This window comes from Pleurodeles waltl, chromosome 10, assembly GCF_031143425.1.
Source record: "Pleurodeles waltl isolate 20211129_DDA chromosome 10, aPleWal1.hap1.20221129, whole genome shotgun sequence".
Classification (NCBI taxonomy): Eukaryota; Metazoa; Chordata; class Amphibia; order Caudata; family Salamandridae; genus Pleurodeles; species Pleurodeles waltl.
Window position 1 is genome coordinate 424,656,352 of NC_090449.1, and position 27,932 is coordinate 424,684,283.

A 27,932-nucleotide genomic window follows, 5' to 3' on the forward strand; every position below is an offset into this window, starting at 1 on the left:
TGTAGTCGTAAAGGGTTGTGGGTAATGTGGGTATGTTTTATTTTGGTTGTGGGTTTATGTGTGTCAGGTGTATGTAGTTTGAATTGTCCAATGTTGTGGTGTTTTGTTAGGTTGTGTGTATTTTGAGCGCGGCGGTATGTACCGCCAATGGTTTACCACCATTAAATGTCTGCCGCTTTGATTCGTGGGTCATAATGTTGTGGGCGTTGTTCTGTTGGCGTAGCGGTGTGGGTTTGGATACTGCCAGTTTATCACTGACCTTTGGGTTGGCGGACTGGGTGTGTGCGTGGCTGTATAGTGACGGATTGGTATGTGTGTGTCATAATATGGTTGGCGGTTGTCTGCCACCGTGGCGTTATGTTGGCGGCAGTCGGCAAGGCAGAAAGCAGGTTTTACTGCCAATGTCATAATGAGGGTGTATATAATGAACCAGAATGGAGCTCAGAAGTTTATAAGCTCTACAATAAACTATTGAATTGGAAGACAGAAGTCACTGAAATAACATTCACATTTTTTCAGGATCCCTGAAAGCATCAAACGCAATATGATGACTTTTGCGGATATTCTCATTATGACATTTCTGCATATATCTTTCGACTGGTGTGAGAACCTGGCAGATTCATACATTGAAAAGCTGGGGTGCCAAGACACGTCCCTGCTTTAGACCACGGTATGTGGCGGTCCTTCTTGCGAGAATGGTACCATTGTCTATCTTAATTCTCCGCCAAGTGTTTGTATGTTACAATTGTATCCTTTGGTAGAAGGTGCTGTGATATCCCCAGTTAGATAATTTGGACCAGAGAAGAATGCACAGTAGACAGACAAAAGCTGCTGTTAAATCAATGAAACATGGGTATAATGGCTGTGTAGGAAGCTGGTGTGTGGTGGGTACCTAAGGTACTTACACCAGGTCCAGGTAGCCCTATTAGTGAAATGTAGACACTGTCTAGAAGTCAGGCTCTCTAGAGGTGGCTGTGGATAAGCAGCCAAGGCTTATCTAGGAGACATGCAAAGCTCATGCAATACCACTGTAGTCACACAGTACTCACACACATGAAAGAATATACTAAGTGTTACAAAAATAAAGGTACTTTATTATGGTAACACAACACCAAACTTGTACTGTAGAGGCAATACTCCCTTAGGAGGTAAGTAATACATAAGTTATATACATTAGTTGTCAGAAATAGGCATAAGAATAGTTAGAAAACAGTGCAAATGGTGTAAAACACAATAGAGAATAGTGAACCTAGGGGGAGCACAAACCATACACTACAAAATTGGAATGCAAAAGTGTCACCCCACCCAGGTAAGTGGAGTGTGTAGAGGGTTGCTGTGGTTCCCAGGAAAGCACAGAGGTAAGTACCACAACACCCCCAGCAGCCAGGAAAGCAGGAGTAAATCACTACAGTTTCTGTAGAACACCCACTTAGAAGAAAAGAAGAGAATTGCAAAACCAAGAGATGACTGCAAGAAACCAACATTCCTGAAGAGGAAGACCTATAGAAAGAGTGGAGCAAGTCAATAAGACACAGCAGAGTCCAGTGGGGTCAAGAGCTCCTACCAACCAAGCTGATGATTGCAGGAGTTGTTCGACTGTGCAGAGGAAAAGTCATCACTGCAGCCCTAGAGTCTGAGTCGAGTTCCTGGAGGATGCAGGTGATGTTCCACACCGGAAGGAAGATTGCAGTCGGTTTTGTGTGTCTAGATTCCATCATCAAGCCTTGGCACAGGCAGGCTTGCAGTTGGCGAAAAGTGGTGCTGCTGGGGAGCAGCAAGGGCCAGGAGGACTCAACCCAGGAGGGGAAGTCAGAAGGAGCCCTCAGAATCGCAGAGAGCCCACAGAAGCACAAGCAGCACTCAAAGTAGTCCCACAGGACGGGGACACAGAAGGTGCAAAAGAAGCCCATGCAGCACTACGAAAAGGAGTCCCACGCCTCAGGAGAGTCACTCAGGGAGATGTGTGTTGCAGGAAGTAGTGCTGGCGGTTGGAGCTACATGAAGACTGAAGACTCCTTCAACGAAGTGCCAACAGGCCTTGGCAGCTGCTAAGGACGCAGTGCACCTGTTACTGTCCTGCGAGGGAAGGCTGGTGCTTACCTACTCCAAAGTTGGGCAGCTGGTATACACAGGACTGTCTGGACCACCTCCGCCACCCGTTTTGCAGGATCCGCGCAGCTCAGCAGAAAAGGGGATCCATGCAGCCGGTCGTCATTGCTGCTGGTGCCTGCAGATGCAGGGGAATGACTTTCACTCCAAGGGAGATTCCTTCTTCTTTCCTGTGCAGACTGAAAAGCTGGAAGGAGCTGGAGAAACAATGTTTCAGGCAGTCTTTTTCTTTGTTGCAGATTGTCATGTCCTGGAGAGTCCAGATGCAGATTTTTGGGTCAGTAGTCGAAATAAGGGATGCAGAGGAATCCCTCTGGAATCTTGCAAGCTGAATCTGAGGAACCACGCAAAAGAGAAACCCTAAGTAGCCCTGAAAGGGGGATTGGTCACCGAGCTGGGTGACCACCTAACAGGAGGGGGCTCTGACGTCACCTGCCTGGCCTGATCACTCAGATGCTCCCAGAGGTCCCTGCCAACCTTGGATTCAAGATGGCAGAACCCAGGGACCCTCTGGAGGAGCTCTTGGTACCACCCCTGGGATGGTGATGGACAGGGGAGTTATCAATCCCCTTTCCATGTCCAATTTCACATCAGAGTAGGTCCCTGAACCAGTGTAGACTGGTTTATGCACGGAGGGCATCAAATGTGCCCTTCAAAGTATACCGTTGGCTTGGGGAGGCTACCCGCCCAAGCCATGTAACACCTATTTCCAGAGGGTGTAACACGCCTCTCCCAAAGGAAATCCTTTGTTCTGCCTTCCCAGGCTTGAGCTGCTCAAGCAACAGAAACATATCCGTGAGGTGGCAGCAGCTGAGGCAGCCTGGAAAACCTCAGAAGGCTGTGAAAGCAATGCTGGGGGTCCCCTAAGGCGCCCCCGAGTGCATGGAATCATATTACCAATACTTGCAAAAGTATTGGTGTATGATTCCAACATGTTTGATACCAAACATGCCTCGGTTTGGAGTTACCATTATGTAGCTGGACATAGGTAGTGACCAGTACACGCGTAAAATGGCGTCCCTGCACTCTCAAAGTCGGTGAAAATGGTCCTGGAGGTTGTGAGGATACCTCTGCTAGTGCAGGGGTGCCCTCACACACAGGTACATGCACCCTGCCCTCTGGGCTGAGAGGGCCACACCATAGGGGTGACTTATAGTGACCTGGTGTAGTGACCTATAGTGAAAATGGGTGCATGCACCCGGTTCACGCAGACTACAATGGAAGGCCTGCAGAACCATTTGCATGAGCTCCTTATGGTTGGCAGAATAACTGCTGCAGCCCATAGGGATCCCTAGGTACCATATACTAGGGACTTATATTGGGGCACCAGTATGCCAATTGTTGGAGGCTGGCCTGGTTTGTAGTGGGTATCTAGACCTTATACCTGGTCCAGTTATCCCTTAATAGTGAAGAGGTAGTGTTCTAGCAGCTTAGGCTGATAGGTAGCTATAGCAGAGCAGCTTAGGCTGAACTAGGAGACATGCAAAGCTCCTGCAATACCACTTATAGTTACACAAAGATACAAGTAAAGACAATACTCAGTTTTACCAAAAATAAAGGTATTTATTTGGGTGACACAGTACTAAAAATATCTTAGAGGCAATACTCCTTCTGGAGGCAAGTGTTATACACAATATATACACTAGACACCAAAATAAGGTGAGTAATTAGACATAGGGTGGTGCAAACAATAAGAAATGCTATAGAATGCAATGGGAGAAAATAGGTCTAGGGGCAACACAAATCATATACTAAGAAAGTGGAATGTGAATCACAAATACCCCCCTAGACAATTGTAGAATTGCTGGAAGAGTAAGAATACAGTAAAGGTAAGTCAATTACCCCACCCCAGAGCCCAGAAAAGCAGGAGTAAAGTACTGCAAGTTTCCTTAGGACACACTACACCTTGTGATTGGGATTTTGCAGTAACCACCAAGTCTGCAAAGAACTGCTGGATTCCTGGACCTGAAGACCTGCAAAAGAAGGGGACCAAGTCCAGAAGTCGAAAAGTTCCAGGAAGGGCAGGAGTCCCTGCCAACCCAGAAGAGGGTGCAAAAGAAGAGTCCCTGGTTGGACGAAGACTGCAGGAATGCACCCTAGGAAGATGCCAGCAGGTTCCTGCATCATGCAAAGGATGTCCCACGACGTGAAGATGGATGCAGACGTGATTTTGTGTTGGAAGTCACCAACAAGCCTTGGTTATGACAAAAGTACGTTTTGCGTCAAAATGGCTCTGGCTGGACCCAGGAGGGACCTGGGGGCCTCAACCCTGTGTGAGGAGGAAGAGGGGTTCTTAGCAATTTAGAGAGCCCTCAGGATACCAGATAGCACCCACGGTAGTCCCAGTACACGGGGACAAAGGAGGTGCGAAACGCAGTTGGTGCAGCCCAACAAAGGAAGGTCCCACTCGGACGGAGAACAACTTAGCGAGTTGTGCATTGCAGGATGGAGTGCTGGGGACCTGTGCCGGGCTGTGCATGAAGGAATTTAGCAAATAGTGCACAGAGGCCTCAGGAGGTGAAGACGCAGTACACAGGGGTACTGTCGCTCTCAGGGAAGGCAAGGTCTTACCTCCTCAAATTGCGTCAGCAGGACCTCAGGACAGTCTGTCGATGTCCACCCTCTGTGTCCTTAAGAGCATGCTTGTTGCTGTGAGGATTCCAAGGGTACTGGTCGTCGTCTTGGAAGGTGCCTGCTTGAGCAGGGGAGTGACTCCGTCACACCACGGGAGATTTCTTCGGTCCTTCTGGTGCAGGATGAAGACCGGGTGTCCTCAGAGCGTGCACACTGAAAGTTGTTGCAGTTGCTGGCTGGAGCTGAAGTTGCAGAGGAAAAGTACCCCTTGTGGATACTTTGTTGCTGATAGAGCGGTTCCTGGAGCAGGCTGCAGTTGATCCGAGGTCAGAGGATGGAGTAGCCGTTGCATAGGATTCCTGAAGGAAACTTGCAAGCAGAATCTGAAGAGAACCCACAGGAGAGACCCTAAATAGCCCTAAGAGGGGCTACCTTATCAGGTAAGGACCTATCAGGAAGGGGGTCTCTGATATCACCTGCTGGCACTGGCCACTCAGAGCCCTCCAGAGTGCCCCCACACCTTTCAAAGCAAGATGGCTGAAGTCTGGGACACACTGGAGGAGGTCTTGGAACCACCCCTGGGGATTGATGGACAGGGGAGTGGTCACTCCCCTTTCCTTTGTCCAGTTTCGCACCAGAGCAGGGGACAAGGGGTCCCCAAACTGGTGTAGACTGGTTTATGCAAGGAGGGCACCATGTGTACCCTTCAAAGCATTTCCAGAGGCTGGGGGAGGTTACCCCTCCCGAGTTTGTAACACCTATTTTCAAAGGGAGAGGGTGTAACACCCAGCTCTCAGAGGAAATGCTTTGTTCTGCCTTCCTGGGACTGAGCTGCTTAGACCCCAGGAGGGCAGAACCCTTTCTGTGAGGTGGCAGCAGCCGTAGCTGCAGTGCAAGCCTCAGAGCTGGTTTGGCAGTACTCTGGGTCCATAGTGGAGCCCCCAGGATGCATGGAATTGTCTCCCCAATACCAGATTTGGAAATGGGGGGGACAATGCCATGATCTTAGACATGTTACATGACCATATTCGGAGTTACCATTATGAAGCTACATATAGGTATTGACCTATATGTAGTGCACGTGTGTAATGGTGTCCCCGCACTCACAAAGTCTGGCGAAATGGCCCTGAACTATGTGGGGGCACCTTTGCTAGTGCAATGGTTCCTTCACACTTAGTAACTTTTCACCTAACCTCCAGCAATTGAAGGTTGGACATATAGGGGACTTATAAGTCACTTAAGTGCAGTGAAAATGGCTGTGAAATAACGTGTGCGTTATTTCACGCAGGCTACAATGGCAGGCCTGTGTAAGGGTTTGTCTGAGCTCCCTTTGGTGGCAAAAGAAATGCTGCAGCCCATATGGATCTCCTGGAACCCCAGTGCCCTGGGCACCTAGGTACCATATACTAGGGACTTATAAGGGGGTGGTCCAGTGTGCCAATTGAAATTGATAAATGAAGTCACTAGCCTATAGTGGCAGATTTAAAAGCAGAGAGAGCATAAGCACTGAGGTTCTGGTTAGCAGAGCCTCGGTGACCCAGTCAAGCACTACTGACAACACACACATTAGGCCACAAACTATGAGCACTGGGCTCCAGGCTAGCAGGATCCCAATGAGACAGGCAAAACACACTGACATATAGGTTTTTATTTATGAGCACTGGGGTCCTGGCTAGCAGGATCCCAGTGACACAGTAAATACACACTGACACACACTCACAAACAGGCCAAAAGTGGGGGTAACTATGCTAGAAAGAGGCTACTTTCTCACAGGGATGGATAATGAGTTTTGGGAGAGAGCATAATCACTTGGGTCCTGTTTGGCAGAACCCTAGTCAACACAGTCAGACACACTGACATCAGGCAGGAAAGGGGGTAACCATGCCAAGAAAGAGGGTACTTTCCTACAGTCTGGTACTTTATTAGCATTTGATCCATGGTTAAAGCCAGTGCCATAATATTGATTATGGATATTGGTAGATGTCCCTGTCCCGTAAGTGAAGCTAGTTTGATTAGTCAAAATAATACCTTTATTATGGGCCCAGGTTGTTAGCTCCCAAAGCAGGAGTGAGGCAAAATACTTTGCTTCATTATCCAGCAATGCCATAAGGCAGTAGTTGATAGGTTGCAACCTGTTGCCCCACCTCTTCCCCCCCCCCCCCCACTTTGAAACTCAGGTTAAATATAGACCCCCTGTAGGAGTCTGGGATTATCTCAGACACTAGAACATTGTTACTGACTTTTGTCAGTTTCTCTGTCCCTTATACTGGACCGTCTAGACTTTGGGGGATACAATTAGGCCCTGGTGCTCTATGTTAGCATCTCAGCTCAGTTAACTTATATAATTTGAGATAGATGTAGAATTGGTATTCCATTTTTAAGTGTGGCTGACAGTGTCTTTTGAAAGGGCATGTTGACGTGTGTCTTCGTTATCTTGACTTTTAACAATTTTTTGTTTTTCCTCTTCCTCACCTTTCTTTGGACTTGAATTGGGATCCCGATTAAGGTCTCCTGGCAGATTTCCCAACGCAGGATTAAAGTGATCAGAGAGGTAGCCTGCCCAGATAATTTCTGCGGTGTTTGATTTGTTAATTGAGTAAGGGGCTTTGTTGATGCCGTTCACTAGCTTCCAAAATCCTTTGAATCTGGTTTCTTGGGTATAACGTTTTTGCTTAGAATGCTTACTCTGTGAGCTTTCTTTCTTCCCAGAGTAATTGTTTGAACAATTCATATGGGTACGCTCCCCGAGGAAATCACATTGTTATTTGGAGATTTCTTCAATGTTCTCTGAGCCTGATTAAGTTAAATTTTTTGCAGGCTGCCTACAGCCTCTTGACTGTGGGGCTTGGCCCTGCCTCTCTTAAGTAACTTTTACCAGCCCAAGGCAATGTACAGTTGGAATACTTGACTAGAAACTGTTCAGTGAAAAACATTTATTTTTCGAATGTGTTGAGATCCTGTCCTTGGCAGGATTTGAACACATGTTCCGCTGTGGCCTCTATTGCACTTAAGTCATTTGTCCGTTTTTTTCTTTTTTGTTTTAAGTTTACACACTGCAAAGTGCCTGGATGGCTGTTCACACAGAGGTGATGTTGTTTGTCAGCGATCACTTCAATTATCTGTGGGAAATGATCGCTTCCAGGCCTTCTTTCTATTTTGTGAGATGCGACGGGAATGAATAACGTAGGCCTATTAAGGTACAGTCCAGAATGGAACATGAAGTTGAGGTTTGATACGTACCGGCTGGGGGCAAATCGGCTTAAAATCTGCCATTTATAACTCCAAGACCAACATGTTCCTTTTCAGTGACGATATGTTAACCTTTCTTATCTCGACGATTGCAGTGCCAAGTCCCCTATTGGGGAATGCTCCATTTCTGGTTCTTGTATGTGAGCATATTATAGTGGTCAGAGGAAAAGTTAAGATTCATCTTGAAATCCCCTTTTGTTAAGATTTCTGTCATTTCCATAACCTTACTTGTGTCCATAATGATGGAGTTAATATTTATGTTAGCCACTGTTTCGCCCTGGCGTATGGGTTATATAAGCGTTGGCAAGTACAATGGTTTGTCTTGTGAGCAAATCCATGATTATGACACACACTGTACCTGGGTTATCTTACGTTAGGGCTTCACTGTGCCATTTCATGGCAGCTGAGATCGACTGCTAGTCCACCCTTTGGGCGTCCATGCTCCAGTGACTTAACAGTCTGGCTAAAAAAATGCAGTGTACCCTGGCATCGAAAGTGATGTTAAGGTCCATGTTTCATGTATGATTAGAAAGTGAAACTTTTTCCTTCAGTTTAATACATTATTGTGTATTTTGCTAGACAGTCTTCCCATTGGTGGCTATTTGTCAACTGGGATGGCTGGGCTGGGGGTAATAAAATATATACCTTTTATGCTGGGAGTGATGTTTCAGACTCTCCTTCCTCTTCATCGACTTTTGGATACTGCAAGTGTTCCCAGCCCGGTGTTTGGGAGTACTTCAGTTGTGTGAATACACAAAACATACCAATGCTGAAGAGCTGCAATTACAGGTGAATACTGTTTTCTTCTACTCCCAGTCTGCAATGTCTGACATTAGGTTAATTAGCATAGTCTTTGGAGAATAGTTTATGCAACAGAAGAGCAAGTTGTACTCTAGCAATGGTTTGTGGTAAGATGCAAGCAATGCTTCACCATTTTGTTTCTTTAGATTAGGTTTGTCCATGTTAATCAGTGTGTTAACGCGTCCCTTTATGATTAATTTACTCACTTTGGGACTCGTTTTAGGCCAATTAATCTTTTGACCCTGTTTGAAGACACATTAGGACGAGATAGTTAATCAACATGTCAATCAATATATCAATATCGTCATCAATGTTTATTATAACAATGCACTTTACTTTAGTCAATGACGTTTAATAAACTCTGTAAACACCATGACCTTACAGTCATGAATAACCACACCAGTTTAGTATACATTTAGTGATATTTATTCCCTATTTGTTACAATACTACTAGCAAGTTTATTAATCTCAAAACCAAGAAACACAATAGCATAGTCACAATATGGCAACTCTGATAAGATTTCATCAAAGCAAGAACCACAAACATTAGAATATAACACGGCGTCAGCATAGATTTATTCTAAGCAGAGTATATTAGCGCATTGTTCAACAAAGCATAGATTCAGTCAGTCTATTTGCGTCAGATTAATGAACCCCTCACCTAACCTCGAATTAGCATTGGCATGTTGGGCTTCATGCAAAACAATTTCGTAATACCAATTTGGAAAACATCTAGCTATGGTCTCTGTCGAAATAAGCAGTTGGTACCTAGAAAGGAAAAGCAAACGGACAATCACAATTCATTGTCATAATTACCCTCCACTTGTGGTCAGCATTCAGTTTTTGTCTTCGTCTTCAGGACATCAGTTGATTTGTCATTAGTCAGGAACTCAGCTCAAGCAGGATGGGCAAAGGGGTACTTCCCTCATAAGGAGGGAAAGTATAACGGGCAATCTAAGGACAAGGATGGTTCTAAGTAAAATTAATAAGTCACCAAGCAAAGTGACAAAGTTTCTGGATCATAGCAAATCACATCAGCATCTCCCCTAGTCTCTCGCCTCTAGTCTCCCTAGTTCTAATTCACTTCCTGGTGTCAAGAGTTTTTATCCCTTTTTCGTTGTACATTCCCCTAAAACTAATTGGGCAAGGGGTTGCACCCCACTATCTTTAACCAATTAACATTAAATTACTTCATCAAATTTTGTTACCCCCATAACAGTTCTGACGTATTTTATTGGTGCTTATGATTGACGTCTTTAGCGGGTGGAATGTCTGGTATGATTTCATCGTCTTCTGGTCCTTTGCACATCTTCGGTCAGTGGCTCCACTGTCTGTACCGGTTTAGGCGACCTTGTACATAGCATTAATCTACACTGTTGCTTTTAGCTAAAATGTTACTACAGGCAGGATGAATTTCATGAGAACGGATCTACTGCAGTTACATTCAGCTTCTAGCTTTTGAAAAAACAAGAGTTCATGTCCTTTAGCAAGTCAGCACACTGCACGTTAGAAAAATACATTTAATATGTGAGTCAGGCAACTAGGCCTCGACTTATGCTAACCAAGGCCTACTGGTTTATTAGCAGAAGTCTAACACATTTAACCTTTCAACATTAATGTAAAATCACATATTTATAAAACATTTCACCATTATTAGTCAGTTTCATTAGTCCCCGTATACATTAGCGGCCATTCCCAGTGGGCACATTTCAAACGCACGTTTTAGCAAAATTACATTAATACAGTTTCTATGCAGCATTATTATACATTAGTTCATAAACATTTCATGTTAATATAGACTATATAAGCTACGCTCTCTCAAGTGCAAAGAATCCATGCACTGAACGAGGGTGATGCTATGCATTTCTGACATAGGGTGGCATTTTGGCTCAATAATATGAGGCTCTGGAGTCCTTCCCTGGCAGGAAATAGTCATGAGCATTGAAACATTTGATAACTTTATTGTTACAAGGTCAGTAAGTTCTTCAGTTGCTTTTGTGAGTCTTATTTCAGTTTTTTCACTTCTGCAGAACATGAAGGTCCAGTTAGCTCTGTCAACATTAGTCCGGATGGTCTGAAGGTGCTATCTACCACAGCAATGGGGAACCTTGGCTACCTTGATATTCCATCCAGAGCCTTTAGCACCATGATGCGCTCTCACACAGACTCTATCCTAGCCTTTTCTCTGGATGGCATACGTAAGAAGCTTATCACAGTGTCTAAGGACAACACCCTCAGGATTTGGGACCTGGGATCATTGCAACAGGTAAAGAAGTCACCTCTGTGTTCCCTGTGTTATCAGACCCATTTTTAGCATAACCGGCAGGCATCAGTTTTCTTGAGCATAGTGTGAATATTGTTTGAGAAAATTGGAATTTCTTTGTGTATCCTACTTTATTTGAAGGAATGTGTCAGTCTTGTGGTCTCTGCATGGAAGTTATTGCGTAGGGGGCCAGTTTTCAAGGGCAGTGGGACTGAAAAGTATTTAGGCAATCTATGTAAAACCTATTGTTGTTGCCCTTGGAATCAATTAAGCTAGAAAGTACTACAAACTCTCTGCATTGCTAAATAACTTCTCTTAGCTTTGACATTTCAGGTACTAGCAAAAGGGAACAGTCAACGCTTACGCTTGAACACTGATCGGGCAAGGAAGTTTAATCTAGCATATGTATAATGTAAAACACATGCGTGAAAGTGGCTCAAGAAATAGTCAGGGCACTGAAGAACCATTGATTTGGACATTACTCATTGGCATACTAAACAAAGGGGCGGGGAACACAGATGCACAGAGAAGGGGGTGAGTTGTTTGTCAATACAAATCTTGAGTTGCAGATTCCCTCCTACTTTCATTAACCAAGCAATTTCAAAGAAAACGTTTTTCCATAAGTCATTCAATAAATTGGACTCATAAAAATCACCTCCATATATTTTCTTCACAGGTGTTTCATTTGCAAGAGGGACTAACCCCAAATTAATTTAAGGAATATATTCAACTGCTAAGAGTCTGATTCAGCAGTTCCACAGACTTTTGTGGTGTTTTGGATAGAAATAAAACATATGGGGCCATATGTGTGAACATATTTTCCCATAGACATAGAATGGGTAAAACTCTTTGATACATCTGGCCCATGGAGGAAAAATATTCAGCCTACCTACATTCCAGCTCTTCAGTGCTTGGTCTTCATGGCCAAATCTGAAAGACATGTGAAAAGACTAGTCTGTCTATTATAGTTTTAGGTGGAAGACTAGTTTAACAAGGCTCAGTATTTGCAAATTAAAGAAGTATATGTATCTTGTGTAGTGATCGAAAGTAGAATGGCATTGCTTTATCTTTTGGGCTTGAATCCAAGACCCAGCAAAATGTTTTGGATTTTCCATTCTCCAGAAAGGGATCCTCCCCAGGTTCATAACTATAGACTGCCACAATACTGGATGCCGGGAACAAGTTTTTTCTACATTCCACTAAAATGTTCATATACAGCGAATAGGGCTTGGGTAGACATAGACTGAACCCTCAGCCACTCTTTGTACCTCATTTCTGTTTTTACAACACATGTAAACGTAAAATCCATTAGGTGAGTATGGGAAGGTGGTTATAAACCTGAAGAGAACAGTCTTAGGGGGTCATTTTGACCTTGGCGGACGGCAGAGGCCGTCCGCCAAGGTACCGCCGCTGAATGACCGCGGCGGCCATTCAGACATTTCCTCTGGGCCGGCGGGCGCTCTCCAAAAGAGCGCCCGCCGGCCCAGAGGAAATGCCCCTGCAACGAGGACGCCGGCTCAGAATTGAGCCGGCGTAGTTGCAGGGGTGCGAAGGGTGCAGTTGCACCACTCGCGTATTTCAGTGTCTGCTTAGCAGACACTGAAATACTTTGCGGGGCCCTCTTACGGGCATGGCCATGGGCATGGGCACTGCAGGGGCCCCCAGGGGCCCCGCGGTAGGGGGTGTCAGAATCCCCATGGCTGCGGAGCGCGCTCCGCAGCCATGGAGGATTCACAAGGGCAGTGGTAAACCGGCGGGAGACCGCCGGTTTACCCTTTCTGGCCGCGGCTGAACCGCCGCGGTCAGAATGCCCTCGGGAGCACCGCCAGCCTGTTGGCGGTGCTCCCGTGGTCGGTGACCCTGGCAGTCACCGGCCGCCAGGGTCAGAATGACCCCCTTAGTGTTTATCCTAGACATTTTAAGGCAGTACCTTCATACTGCGATGATCATTCTCATAAGACAGACAGTAAGTCACCTGGAGTTCCCATCTTTGCCTGACATCTTGGCATCACACTGGATGCAGTACTTGAAAAAGGTCAATAAATCATCACAGAGAGCAAAAAAAGATAATCTAACGAAAAGTAGGGAAAATGTATTAAAAAAAAAAAAAAAACTTGGGCACAAACAAATGCCTTCGGGAAGGCAAAAACACTTATGAGAAGAGAAAACAACTATATTCCAAGCTCCTGCTCTGTCCCTCATCAATGGGTAAAGCAGCCACAACTGCACTTTTTTAGGACTGATCTCAATTTTGGAAATGTGTACTTTGTGTTCACATTACTGGTCGACTCTGATGCTAGGGCTGATACATAGGGTGGGATGAACATCTCTCCAGAATTATTTAGCCTGATGGCACTGGTTTTACATTATTTCTTTTTTGAGGCATTGGTTAAATTCAGTTCTAAGGTTATGAAGCTGGAGAGGATGTTATGTGGAGAGGTAAAAGGATGACTCCCCTCCCATTCTCCACAAACAGTTTTTGTGGATTGCTCATGTCCTGTGGAAAAAAACTTTGTGAAATGGCTGACTGAGGATTGAATCTTTATCATGAAGGACACCCTTCTCACTGTAGATAAGCATCTATAAAAGTTTCATATACTGGTTGTCAATGACACACATAAAAAGGGGTCAGTGAGCTCTCCCTAACTAAACTTAAACTCAGCAACAAAAGTGTGCAGTTCAGTTGAAAATGGGTTGTTCCAATGCTGACAGTCTGGGTCTGGACCCAACAGATCATCAAGTAGCACCTCCGTCTTTCAAAGAAGGATTTGAAAACAATTGTAGGATATATATATAGACTGGCCTAAAATAAGAAATTTAAATTTAACTAGAGGTCCCCATTGTAAAAACACACCAACTCTGTCTAAAGAATTCCACAATTGAAGGCATCTATACTTTGAAAACTAGACTAATGAAATAGCCGGTGTAGAAATACAGCAATAGGTAGAAAAGCACGGTTAGATGGAGTGAAAATACATCATGCTAACGATACCCAACTTTCTAAAAAAAGGTTTCCAAAAATGAAGAGTGTGCATTTTAAAACTCTGTGTCATGACACTTCACAATTAATTTCCTCTTTCTGACTCTGAACCTTCCAAAACCAGTAGTGGCTGCTGGCTATACAAAGATGTGGGGCAGGGCAGCACGGGGGAAAATAATAATAATATAAAAATCTAGTAAGTTTGTGCTGCTGCTGCTTGCCGCCTCAATGCTCCTCTGCTCCCAACAGTACATGGGACGCATTGGACAGGCTCCCTACCCAATCCAGATGCTGCTCTCATGCTGGTAATGCTATTACTCGGCATCAGAGAAGCTCCAGGATTGGTCTGAGCAAGCTGTTTGGCCGCTCGCATAGGGACGTACAGACGCATGGAGAAGAGGCACAGGCTGCCTAACACAACTTGGGTTGGAGAAATCCAAGTACTCATGTTGGTTCAGCCATGCTCAGACAGCTGGCCAAACACACATGCGCACTTACTGTGCCCACCACTCCTCCTCCATAGAGGATGGCCCCACCCTCCCTAGACTCTGTCCAGCCTCCAGTCAGTGAAAAATAGAATGACAATAACATTATTTTATTAGCATTTCATTTTTAATCTGCTGACTCTTGCATTGGGGTGACCCTCCTCTGCCATAACAAAGGAGCTGCCACTGTCAAAAAAAGAATTTGTTCCCCTTTCGTGCCAACATTAATTTGACTGAACTAAAGAGATGGATTCACATCTTCACTAGGACACAATGTAAAATTGCTGGTTTTGTGTTTCGAACCCCACGTAACCACATCTCACTTTGAACTCATTGCCAAAACTTCCAAAGTGGCTCTTCACTCATTAAAATAATAAATATCCCTTCTTCACTATCATACTTTGGTCTAGTTATACATTCACTTGTCATATCTTGCATTGATTATGGAAATTACCCCCCTATGATAGCAACAAAAGACAACCTAGAACCCATCAATATGTTTTCTGCACTCCGAGACTGGGATTATGTTGGGCAAAAAAATGACTGCACCACTCCCTTGCTGAGAGGAAGGCGCTGGTTCCCTGAGGGGCAGGAAATCAAATCAAATTAAAGATGGCATGCACTATATTAAAAGCTTTCACTGCTGACAACATGAAAACTCCTCCCTGAAAGTCTGTGGTGGTGAATAAGTCCTCAGTAGCACACACGCTCTTAAGACAAAAAAGATTAATGTATTGGCCAGCTGCAACTCTGCCATTTACTGAAATGGCCCTACCTGTGGAATTTGTTGCCTAAAAAGCTGAGACATATTGAGGTGCAAAATGTAAGCCTCTTTTTGTACTGTATTTGGCCTGTAGATCCTCTTTAACTTCCATTAAGCTTCTGTACCTTCAGTCTGTGCTCTATCACCCCTTCTACGCCATTGCTCCTTAAAACCTATCCACTCTGATTTCCCATCCTTCTCATTTCCCCTTTCGCTGTTGTCTTCCCCTTTCATCCTATTTTTCTTATTCCAAATATCTCCCATTCTTATCTCGGTCTTCTGTCTTTACTGCTCTTTTTTCTTTTCCCTCTATACGCACCTTCCATGATAGCATTAACTGCCAAATTTAGATCTCTCGCCTTCATTTTGTTCCATAGTTCATATGTTTTATTTGGAATTTTTACCTATAGATCATCCATCACTCCAGTAGGTCTGTTTTTGTACATTGTGCTGACACCTTCCGGTAGAGTTGTCTTTCAATTAAAATCATAACAAATAGATGTTTTCTCGTGTGTGCCAGCTTTCTTTCTGATGGGAAAAGTAGACAGGACTGTAAATAGTTTTGATGCTGACACTCTTTCAGGTGCTTACACCCATTAAAGTGCATGTTTGCAACCTTGCTGTGGGATTTATTTAGTTGTGGTGTTTTATATAGTACAGCCTCTGCCGAAAGTGTCAGGAGCATGGGAGACTTCCAGTTCATAGCTATGACTCTCCTGCCTATAATTAGTGCAAGGTCAATAAAGTGGATATTTGCAGCTGCCTGCTGGGACGGCAAGAAAAGTCGCAATAGAATGCCCACTGCCGTATGTATATCTGTACACTGGGTTAATTCTGTAAGAGCCTCTGTTATTTGTTGCCAAAAACAACCTGATTCCAGACAAGACCAGATCATGACAACAGAGGATACAAACATTTTATTCAATGTATCTGGTGTAAGGTAGGCCCTGTGCAGTATATTATACTGTATATATTGAAATTTAGCATTTCTCATTTCTCTTATGATAGATTAACACTTTGTTCCATTCTTTATCCTGAATTTCCCTACACACATCTTGCTCCCATTTTTCACATAATACTTGTCGGAGCTTGGGTTGAGTGTGTCAGTGCCTGGGTGAACCAAGTAGTTTAGTTCCTCCCACTGCCCATGATGTGTAGTGCATGCACTAACTGTTGTGGTCGGGTTCTGCGTCTATTATTTGCTAGTGCTCAGTCAGTATGGCAGTTAACCTAGCGTGTGCAATGAAGTGTCCCCTTGGAACTCCCCCCTCCATTTGTAAGTGATCAAAGGACTCAAGCACCTTATTGCGGTACAGGGACCCTACTGTGTTGATCCCCCCCCCCCCCCCCCCCCCCCCCACAGCTTCCCATTGCTGCAGTCCCGCTTGGCCCAGCATTGTCTGAAAGGGCTTCAAGGCCGCTAATCTAATTTCAGGGCAATATATCAGGATTGGGGGCATAATTCTGATACTGCGTTTGTTACTAGCATGGGCTACTGCCAATAGTGCAGACAGTGAGGTAGACTGGAGAAAGGTTTCGTGCACTAGGTGCTGCGTATCTCTACTGGTGTGCTGCCCCAATTCTTCTAGTAACCAGCTGCCAGCCATCAAGCCGGCCACTGCACTTGCGCTGCCAAATAAGTGTTCGAAATTGAGAGCTCCCAACCCACCTTTCTGGATTGGGAGTTGCAATTTTCATACTGCTACCCGACATCTGCCCCTGTTCCAAAGAAAGATATCTAATACAGCTTTCAACATATGGAAGACTTTCCTGGGGACAATTAGGGGGAGATTATGAAAATAATACAGGAAGCGTGGAAGTATAACATTTTGGATAATGCAATCCTGCCTTGCACTGTGTTTTGCTTCACTAATGACCAAGCTGAAACACTCATATACTGACAAAAATCTCTGGAATGCGCTTCTTAGTCCAAAGAAGACATTTATTAGTTCACTAGGCAAGGTTCCAAAAAGGAGATTAGCATGTTGAAAGTACACGTTTAAAAATGGTCACAGCAATAATGTACAAATGATTCTCCACTGCAATATACACAGCAAATATATGTATCTACATTATAATGCAAAGCAAATAATGAATTAAAAAGTATGCATCACTATGAGGCAAGGGCAACACTCCTGTCTCTCCTCAATTGATTCTGGGATCTGGCGATTTGATGCTGATGGGAGAGAGATGATCAGTTATCCTCATGGGAAGGATGACACACTCCAGCGTCCTGGATGTGCCTGAGATCTGCTCTGTCCCTGGTCCATTTGGTCTCGGCCTCTTATACTTTAAGCAAACAAGAGAGGAAAATTCCAGACTTCCCACTCCCTGCAGAAGTTTAGTTATTAAAAAAAATGCTGAATGCTTTCGGCTAGCTTTGAAAATAACATGTCGGGATGTGGCCACAATCCCAAGGTGCCAACCTAAAACAAGGCCGTTCCTTGCCGTCTGAGTACATTCTTAACAATCAAAGCTCTTGTTGGGGAAAAAGTATGAAAACAAGACAGAATGCACATTGTACAATGTGGAAAATCACTTGCAGATTTTAACGTATGGAGTCTGTAACTCGTGACCACTAATGTAACGGTGGACAGCTAAGTCAGGGGCAAAGTGGTGCAACACGAAGTTGGTGGTCAAAACACACATTAAACACGGTAAGCAGTAGAGTGTTCCAGAATGTCATTTGAGAGCGTATAGCTGTGATAGTTCCTGTGAGGTGACCATCTAGTAGGTCTTGCTTAGCGTGATAAATGTTTATGCCTAAATAGTGAAAGGTGGTGTGCTCCCAATGGATTTGCTGGGTTTCTGCTTGGAGGCACTGCGAAGGACGGCGGGAGTTTAAGGGATGTAGGTGTGACTTTGCCCAGTTTACACCAAGATCCGATGCTGCTTTGAAGTCAGACAATATCTTAGTTATGGCACTTACTCCCTATCTTATATCACATATATAAATTAGTGTATCATCTGCATATAGTGAAGCAACATCCATACTTCCACTCCCTTCTGGTGGAGTGTCTGAGCTAGCGGCTCCATAGCCAAGGCGAAGTGCAGTGGAGATAGAGGGCAGCCCTGGCGCATGCCTCTCCACACCGGGAAAGCAAGGGAAGTGCACTGTCCTATCTTTACTCGAGCTATATGATCCACATACAAAAGTCGTATAAGACTATTGATGCGGCCGGTAATGCATTTATGGTGCAAAACATGTAGCCCCACTCCAGTGTGTCAAACTCTTTTTCTAGGTCTAGGACAAGACACGCAGCATATGGCCATTGTGCTGGAGCCCTTTCCATTGCTCTATACAGTCTACGTATGTTAAGAGTTCTGGATCTGCCCGGGACAAATCCGTTCTGGTCTATATGTATCGGCTGGGCATCTGTGTTAGGAGCCTGGAGGCTATTACTTTGCCCAATATTTGAAAGAGGACGATAGGAAGCCAGTTCCTGCGGGTTTTCCCCCTTTTTGGGAAGAGATACTAGCAAGGCTCTAAGTAGAGACAGTGGGAGCCCACCTTCCTGCACCGCCACCTGATAGACTTCTAAGAATTTGGGTAGTAATATCGACGGATAGGCTTTATAAAACTCAATAGGATATCCATCTATCCCCGGGGTCTTCCCTGTAGCTGACGCCCGCACCCCCTCACATATATCTTAATTCGTAATGGGCGCATTAAGGGCTTCTACTTAGGAGGGGTGCAGTGCTGGTAGGGTCAGTTCCTGCATGAAGGCCCATATCTTCTGGGTTCTATCTAATGGCAGGGGGTTATATAGGTCTCAGTAGTACACAGTGAAAGCATCATGAATGTCTACTTGTGTGATAAGCAGGCGTGTGGGGGGCTGAGCTACGCAACAGCCAAGCCAGCAAGTGTCCCCATTTGTTCCCCTCAGCACGCACCCTCACCTGAGATGCTCTAAATTCAAGACAATGGAGTTGCTCTATTAGTCAGGCGTGCGTCTCTGTGGTACTGAGTAATTGTCTCTTACCTTCTGGTGAAGTCTGTGACTGGAGTTCTACCTCCCTGAGGGTAGTTTCTAAGCACATTAATTCCCTGTGTATCGTTGCATGGGCCCCCACTGTTGTATGGATACAATGCCTCTGTATTGATACCTTCAGTGGCTCTCACTGAATTGCGCTTGTGGTTGTCGTGCCCCAATTATCAGTCAGGTAATGTGCTGGGGCCTCTTGTGTGGTTTCCTGAAATCCATGGTCCTCCAGTGTTGCAGGTTGCAACTTCCATTTAGGGACCGGCGGTCTCCGCTGCCCCCATTGGAAGCATACTAATAAGGGATTATGATCAGAGAAGGTTTTCCCAAGATACTCTGCTGTGTTAACCAATAATTGTAGGGGGGATTGACCGACTATATAATCTAGCCTAACATGTAGGCATAGAATAGTGTGAAAACTCTCTAACTTCTGGATGTAGTACGCACCAGCAAGTGTGCAATACCCACTGCTGCAGTCATTGGGAGAAGTGATTGGCCACTGACACCACAGGTGAAGCTGGTAGTGGGGGGGATATTAGTGATCCTGATTTGTGTTAAGTACACTGTTAAAGTCCCTGCCCCCAATCCATGGCAGATACGCTCATTTAACCAAAACAGCTGATAGACGCACAACTTGATTGATGTTTGGGGCATAAACCCTACCTAGCTGCACAAGTCTGCTGTCCAAGGACCCTTCTACAAACACATATCGACCATCAAGACATCTGCATGGATCCAAACCATGGCTCCGCGTGCAAACCCGAGTACGTGGTGCACTAGCATGGTCCCCACCATCTGTGCTGCAGTCTAGCATCCTCGCCCCCAGATATGTCTCCTGCAATAGCGCTATCTGTGCCCCACGATGTCTTATATGCTGTTGTATGGCATGCCTCCTCCAAGTGGTTCCCAGACCCCGGACATTCCAAGTTACTACTTTGATTTCTGCCATTTAACCTTGTCTCTAAAGAGGGTATCTGGAAGGAAGACCATTTCCCGTTGCTGGGCTAAATCTACTTCTGCACTTGTGTTTCATGCATCTTCCTTGAATTGGATTACAATTATAGCTGATCCCCAGAACTCCCATCCCAAAGCTACCTTGAAAAACAAGATATGCCCAAACCATAAACATAGTCCCAAACAATGGGGTCTCCATTGTGCCCAGCAGTGTGACCTGTGGGCATCGAAGAGTAGGGTGGGGGAGGTTAGATGGCCTGTAGCACAGCATCAGCGTGACTTCGTGTGTGCGCGCCTCCAGAGTCACAAAACATATGTAACTGAATGCAACATCTCATCTCTAACATTTAATTTCATTAGTCTTATTCATCAGAACCAGTGACCCGAGATGCTGGAGTAAATGACTTTGTCCCTGGCTCCTATATTGCCAGCCAGAGCTTTCCTAGAGTAGCATGTCTGCTGTATGCAGGGTTACCTCTGGCAGGGTGTCAGATTTAGTCTCACTGGCCGAGGCCTCCGACTTAGTCGATGAGTCTCCCATTACTTATCTGCAACATGGTTAGTCCCTCGTCCATCCATTGTGCAGATGCAGCTGACAGTGCCTGCTTCTGTTCCAGTCATGCCTGGGCTGGGGTAGGAGCTCCTTTCACTCTGTCCATGCCAGACTCTTGGAGAGCTTTCCAATTTATTGCACTTTCTTATTCTCGGCTGGTCGGGGGCACCTTCGGTGATGATGACTTGGAGACCTCATATCTGGGTTGCTCCATTTAGACCAAGGCGCCCGTGGGTTCTGTAAAGAAGAAACTGGTACCATTAGCTATTAACTTGAGTCTGGCTGAGAATAACAGGGAGTATGTCTGGCCGGCCTGGTGCAGGCACTTCTTCACCCCCATGCAGGACGCTTGTTGATGCTGGACTGCAGCTGTGTAGTCCGGAAACAAGTAGATGCAAGAGTTCGCATGTTGAAGTGGTGAATGTGCCAGTCTTCTGCAGTACTGTTTCTTTATCCCTATAATTAAGAAGGCGGATCAGCACCGGTCTCGGTGGTGCTCCAGCCAGCGGTCTGCGAACCAGTATTCTGTTTGCGCGTTCTACAATGTAGTGTGGAGATAATATCTCTGCTCCCACAGTTTGGGCCAGCCAGGTCTCAAAGTTTGAGGGAGTCTAATCCTTCCACTCTCTCTCTGGGACCCCACTATTCGGATATAGTTCCATCGGGACCAGCCTTTTCATTCTTCTGCTGGGCACTCCAATTCTCTGACCTTGTCAATGAGGGATCTAACTTTCTCCTCCAGCTATGTTAGTGATGGTTGTAAATCTTAGTTCACTTTCTGTGTTCGTCACTCTTGATGGGCTTGCTATGGGAAGACCTCAAGGATCTTTCTCCACAGCCACAGCATCCACCCTATTACATAAGTCCTGCTCACTGTGGCTTCTAGGATTTTGTCTAATTTTTCATCATGAAGTGTGGGGGTTGAATCCATCTCTGCACGCTGCGCCCCTGGGTGGAGCGGAGACGCGGCTGCCATTCGTTCCTGTGAACCTGCGCTGGATCCCCCTCTCTTCCCCATAATGCCAAACTTGCAGGTGGTAACTGAGTTCCCCACAATCAGTGCCTTGCGGTCAGCCACATCTTACTTTTTACGTCACTGTGCGCGGCAGGCCTGACAATCAGCCACGGCCGGCCCCAGGATCCACTAGGCAGCACAGCCCCAAGAAGCAAGAAGACTGTATAGGGGGCAGGGTACGGGGGCGTGCCTTCCTTAGACCTCTACACCCCCCCGTCGTCACCACAATCCAGGGCCCTCTCAGCGCACTCAATCCAGGCTGCCACTGCCTCTTTCTCGTGCCGTGGCGCGTGGCAGACCTGACAGTCAGCAATGGTCAGCGCTGTGCTCCACGAGGCCACCCGGCACCTCAGGTTCTCTGTGTGCCCCAGAGTCTGGGCCTCTCAGCTCTGCCACTCCCCCGATAATCATGCCTGGGGAGCGGGGTATTTCACCAGATTAAGAGTCAAGCGTTGGGAACTCACCTAAATTCCATCCGCCATCCTAAAGTCCAGATGGTTGTCCAGGATAAGGTCCCAATAATTTGGAATTGCCCACAGTGGCCAGATTGGAGTTCAGGGAAGAAAAGGATTCCAGCCACACAAATAGGGAGACTGGATTTTTTTGGTGACATTAGTAAAGATTCAGTTGTTGTAGTATTAAGTTTCAAATAATGCTTAGACTTCTGTTTTTTAATCAGATGAAAGTTAGGAGAGAATAGGCTGATGCCTTTGGGAGAGGACTCAGCAGTAGGTCTAGGTATTATCTGCATGTTGATTGTAAGGAATCCCAGATTTTCTCAGAATATCGTCAAGTAGTTCAAGGTACAGATTAACCAGGGTTGGAAAATGATAGAGCCCTGTGGGGCCACTTGTCCAGGATGGTTTTGCCTGAGACGGAGGTTTCTATTTTCATCCTTTGAGAATGGTAAGATTTGTAGGCAACAAACCACTTTAGGACTTCCCCTTTGATGCCTATCCAATCCTTCAGGATTCTAATCAGAGTGGCGATTGATAGTATCAAAGGCAGCTGCAAGGTCTAGGAGTACAAGCAGACAGGAGGTACTGGATTTGAGGAAGCTGAGGGAATCATCCAAAATGTGCAGGTGAGTGGATTCTTTGCTACTATAACCCTGTCGGAATCCAGACTGTAAGGCGTCGAGCAGGTTATTTGCTTGGATGTGGGGAGGGGGATCAGTTCACAGTATATCTCCTGGCTGTCAGCCAGATACTTCCTTTCAATGCTCCACATAAGCACTTGAAAATGGTTATTACTACCTGTGCATCATTTCCGTATTTGTGTCACTGTTACGAAGAAAGTACAATGATTTAATGCTGTGTACTTCACCCATAAATGTAGCACAACTGCCAAATATTTTTGATATGTGCATTATTTCTGGACATTAAGAGCCTGTGTTTCAAATTACTATTTGTTTATTTTCCTAATTTGCAGCAATATGACTTCACTTCAGTTGACGAGACTCCGTGCAGTGTAACATTCCATCCTCTGCGTCAGGTGTTCGCTTGTGGATTCGGCAGTGGCATTGTGCGGGTTTTCAACGTATCATCCTCGTCACTCCTTGTGGAACATAAGTGAGTCAGCAACAAAAAGCAGTTGACACAAATACACACAACAGCATTTGGTGGGTCTTGAAAGCCAATGATGTGCACACTGCAAGCAAACTTCTGTTTCATTTTCTGTGTCGCCTTCATACTAATGGCGGCCGATGGCTCACATATGTGAAACTGCTTTACTTTTCATTATCAGTTTATGTGGCAAGAAAAGTCCGGTTTTGAGTTTACAATGCTAAAAGCACTAACGTGAGCAAACGTGAGACCCATTGCATTGCAAATGCCTGTTCCCATATGTTATTAGACAATCAATGCTGATTCTAAGGTGGACGAAGGATACATTTTCTTTTTACCTGCAGACTTCCCCTGAACAGTCATTTGGTGTGGATTGCCACTTGACGGGCATTGGTCGATAAAGGTTATGAGGATTAACAAAATGGTTGTTTGCTTCGTGTATGTAAATATTTTAAAGCTGCTGTACTCCTGGATTGTTAAATGAACGAAATTTTGCCTCACTCGTTTAGACCATTTTTTTCTTTTTATCATGCCAGTATTTTTTTGTCAAGCGCTGTGGCCTTAAACATATTAAAAAATTGTAAAATATGTGCCAATGTTCCGCGTGTCTCCCCCGCGGGAAAAATACAATGTGTTTGTAACTTGGGAAGAAGCTCATGTTTACTTACATGTATGGAAGAATTGTCTACCAACATGGTATATTTTCTTTCCATCAATAGGGCGAGAAATCTTTGTGTAGCATGCAGATCGTGTGCAGTGTCTAGGTTTTATCATAACAGTAATTAACTCCTTTATGAGAGAGGTTATAGAAATTATTCCAGTTGGTCCTAATGAAAGCCACAGGGAAGTGTGGCCAGAAACATGTTGACCAATAGAAACTGGGGTCATTGAAACCACCATTTGTTAGTATATTTCCTCCCTTTCTTTTAATCATATCTCTTGGGGACCTGAATAAAACTATTGGTGCTCTGTTAGGCAGGTATTTTTAATCCGTCATTAAAATAACCCCTCCAAACGTATCAACTGTCATAATTGGTTATCAACCACCTAGTGTTCACGTGTCATTCATTGGTAGCAGCACACCCTGCTCCTTAATAGAACTGGAAGAAACCCTATGATGAAGATTGCCACCGAAGGGTAACCCTGGTGGGTTAGGGTTTACATACAAAAGCCAAGAGGTCCCTACCTTTAAAAGGGAGGGGTCCGGATTATAAACAGAATTGAAGTAAAAAGACTAATGTTGTTGTGTGTTTTTTTTTTTTTTTTTTTTTTTGCATGTAGCATGGCTCACCTGCTTCTGATACATTAGCAATTAGGAGGGCCGGCCCTCCTGAAAGAAGACCTCTTATGGCCCCCTTCTTTTTAGTGTTTGTAACTTCCAGCACGTTGTAAATTCTTAGTTCTGCAACTATCTTCACCCAGAACCTGTTTGTCCAGGCCGTATTAATTTTTTAAGTTTCCCTGAAAACATTCACCACTAAGCAGTCGATTGTCGTTCAGAACCCCAACCATAGTTCTGCTCAAAGTATCTTTGTTAACCTTAAACACTGAAAAATGCAACCCATGTACAGGATACTGTAGCACTTTAACAAGCATTGACAAAGCCAATCAGTTTTTTTTAAACAGATTTTTTTGCTTTTTGTATTGGTCAGACATGTTATATGCCCCAACTGGGACTCTGCATAGTAGTTATATTAACAGTATCAACATGTACAGTAATAACTGTTCGCCAGGATCTACATTGTTTCAGGTCCAATGATAGTTGTAGTCCATGCAAAGGATCAGTTGCAGATTGCCAGCATGAATATCTTACATCAGGTATGCTTAACCGAGGAACAAACAATCCCTTTATCCACCTATCCCCCTTGTTGTGTGTCCCATGATAGGCCTGCTCTAATAACATCCAGAGCTTTGATGTTCTCAAGGGAGCCTTTGACAGTGTGTGCTACAGTGGGGCCCTCAGTGTTTAGAAATCCAGGGCATCACCTCCATGAGTCATTCTTTGGGAGGTAAGAGGTTGGGCAATACAGGGGACATACTATAACCAGCACAAGGGGACACCTTCACTGTCGTCTGGCGACTGACCACCTGGGTCTCTCAGAGCATCTGCCAGGGTATCCCAGGCCCTAGTCACCTCAATAGAGCCCACCCTCTATTAGCGTCTTGGAGCCGTACTTCTGCCTCATAGCCCGCCCACTTGGTGAATTCTTTTCTCCATGTGGACATGTGGGGGCCCCTCAGGCACTTCCACTTTTGGGCTATCTCCCTCTTACCGAGGACAAAGGCTAGGTCTTGAAAGCCACTTGTGACTTTTTTCTTTGCTGTGTGAGGGAACCAGCCCAGGAGGCAGTACTCTGCCACACAGGGGAGCTCCCGTTCTATAATATCTGACAGTCTCTTTGATATCAACCCAAAAGGTGGATAACTTGGGACAACCCCAAAACACATGATAAAACTCCGCTCCCACCTCTCTGCAAGTGGGGCATTTTGAATCCGTTACCTGATAGTACCTGTTCACCTTCCCAGGGTTAAGTTACATGGCCTTTGTAACACATAGAAATTGATAAGTTTAAACCTGGCATTCCTAATTGCCTTCATCATGTTGTAAATTATACCATCCCAATCTTGGTCCCCCATAGCCATGCCAAGGTGTCTCCCATCGGTCTTTCAGTGCAGCCAATGGGACTGTAATGTCTCCCTGTAATAGTCTATAGCGATAGGTGGCTGCCTTATGTCCCTGAGGCAATCGGCACATATTGGCTGCAAGCTGTCTGTCAGGGTTCCACCAGCCCAGATTTCTAATGTTCATGAATGGACGCAGTGAGTGCAACGTGTAAGAGGAAGTGGTCTTGGGGTAGACTATATTTGAGGCGAAACTGCTCAAAGGGGAGATGAACCTCATCCTCTGTGTTCCTACTGTTATCACCCCTGCCTCTCGCCACATCGTTAGTCCACCCCAAGTCCCACCATGGGGGAGGTCCTCCAGAAATCCTGTTGGTATGTCCAGGGAATACGGGGACTTTATTCGGCCCTTCCGGAGGCTTCGTGCCCAACAGAGTTGCATAACCTGAAACTCAGCAGTGCCAACGGCTCCAGGGGTTGGAAGTCTGAGAAGATCCCTAGCCATCCTAGAGGTCCCAGGGGTAGAGAGGGGTAAGTCCCTGCCCGATTTAAGTCTACTTGCCATCCATTGCATGAGCCACTCCAATTGGGCCACCAAACATTGTGGGGGTGATTCTGATTCTGGCGGGCGGCGGAGGCCGCCCGCCAGAATTCCGCCCCCATTATACCGCTCCGCGGTCAGAAGACCGCGGAGGGTATTATGAGTTTTTCCCTGGGCTGGCGGGCGGTCTCCAAAAGACCGCCCGCCAGCCCAGGGAAAAACTCCCTTCCCACGAGGATGCCGGCTCGTAATCGAGCCGGCGGAGTGGGAAGGTGCGACGGGTGCAGTGGCACCCGTCGCGTATTTCAGTGTCTGCAAGGCAGACACTGAAATACTTTGCGGGGCCCTCTTACGGGGGCCCCTGCCGTGCCCATGCCATTGGCATGGGCACGGCAGGGGCCCCCAGGGGCCCCGCGACCCCCCCCCCTACCGCCATCCTGTTCATGGCGGCTTTCCCGCCATGAACAGGATGGCGGTAGGGGGGGGTCAGAATCCTCATGGCGGCGGAGCACGCTCTGCCGCCATGAAGGATTCCCCCGAGCAGCGGTAAGTCGGCGGGAGCCCGCCGACTTGCCGCTTCTGACCGCGGCGGGTGGGAGCACCGCCAGCCTGTTGGCGGTGCTCCCGTGGTCTCAGAATGACCCCCTAAGTGTCCAAGTCCGGGACTGCCAGGCCTCCCTCAGTTGTTAGTTGCTGAATCATAGCTAAGGCTACTGTCCTCCGGTCTGAGTCCTGAAAATATGATCTAGGGATCCAGATCAGGAGCATCGTAAAAAAGTATAGTAGGTTGGGAAGGGCCAACGCCACTCTGCCCACTGCAGAGAAAGGTAGTGTCTCTCAAAAGATAGTGCTAGCCCTTAGGGACCTAATAGCTCTTCCTACATTCCCTTCAAGCAGATTTGCTGAGTCATGATATATGTGGACCCCTAGGTATTTGAGAGCACTGTGTTCCCAAAGTAGGGCCCCCAACTCTGACAGGGGGTTCCCGGATTCCCGCATAGGAAAAAGGCATGATTTGCACCAGTTAACTCGTAGTCCAGATAGGGATCCAAAATTTTCCAGCATAGCACAAGCGCCTCTCAGACTTCCTGGTCATCGTGGAGGAAGAGTAGTAACTCATCCGCATGCAGCACGATGTAGTGTATATTACTTTCCGCCTCTAGGCCTTGGTATGCAGCTCCTGTCTGGGCGTAACAAGGGCTCCGTAGCTAGGGCCAACAGCAGGGGGTACAGGGGACAATTCTGCCTGGTGTCCCTCTCCACCTGATAGCTATCTGAAATCGTCCGCTTATTCGGACCTTAGTCGTCAGAGCTGTGCAGAGCAGCCATGTCCAGGATATGAAATACCGGCCCAGCTGAGCCATAGCTCATTGAATAAAGGGCCATTCTAGACTGTCAAAGGCTTTCTCGATGTAAACTGCTAAAAAAAAAAAAAATTGCCACCCTTGTTATGTCCGAGGTTTTAGCTCGGAGTA

General features: G+C 45.8%; 1 protein-coding gene across 3 annotated transcripts in view; it reads left to right on the forward strand.

Moving 5' to 3' along the window:
* The window catches only part of WDR90 (WD repeat domain 90), a 1,338,149-nt gene that overhangs the window by 187,936 nt on the left and 1,122,281 nt on the right, over positions 1-27,932 (forward strand). For all 3 annotated transcript variants that reach the window (XM_069210679.1, XM_069210680.1, XM_069210681.1), the window contains 2 exons: positions 10,764-10,999; positions 23,161-23,300. In XM_069210679.1, the coding sequence (XP_069066780.1) occupies positions 10,764-10,999; positions 23,161-23,300 (376 nt within the window). The remainder of the gene's footprint in view (positions 1-10,763; positions 11,000-23,160; positions 23,301-27,932) is intronic.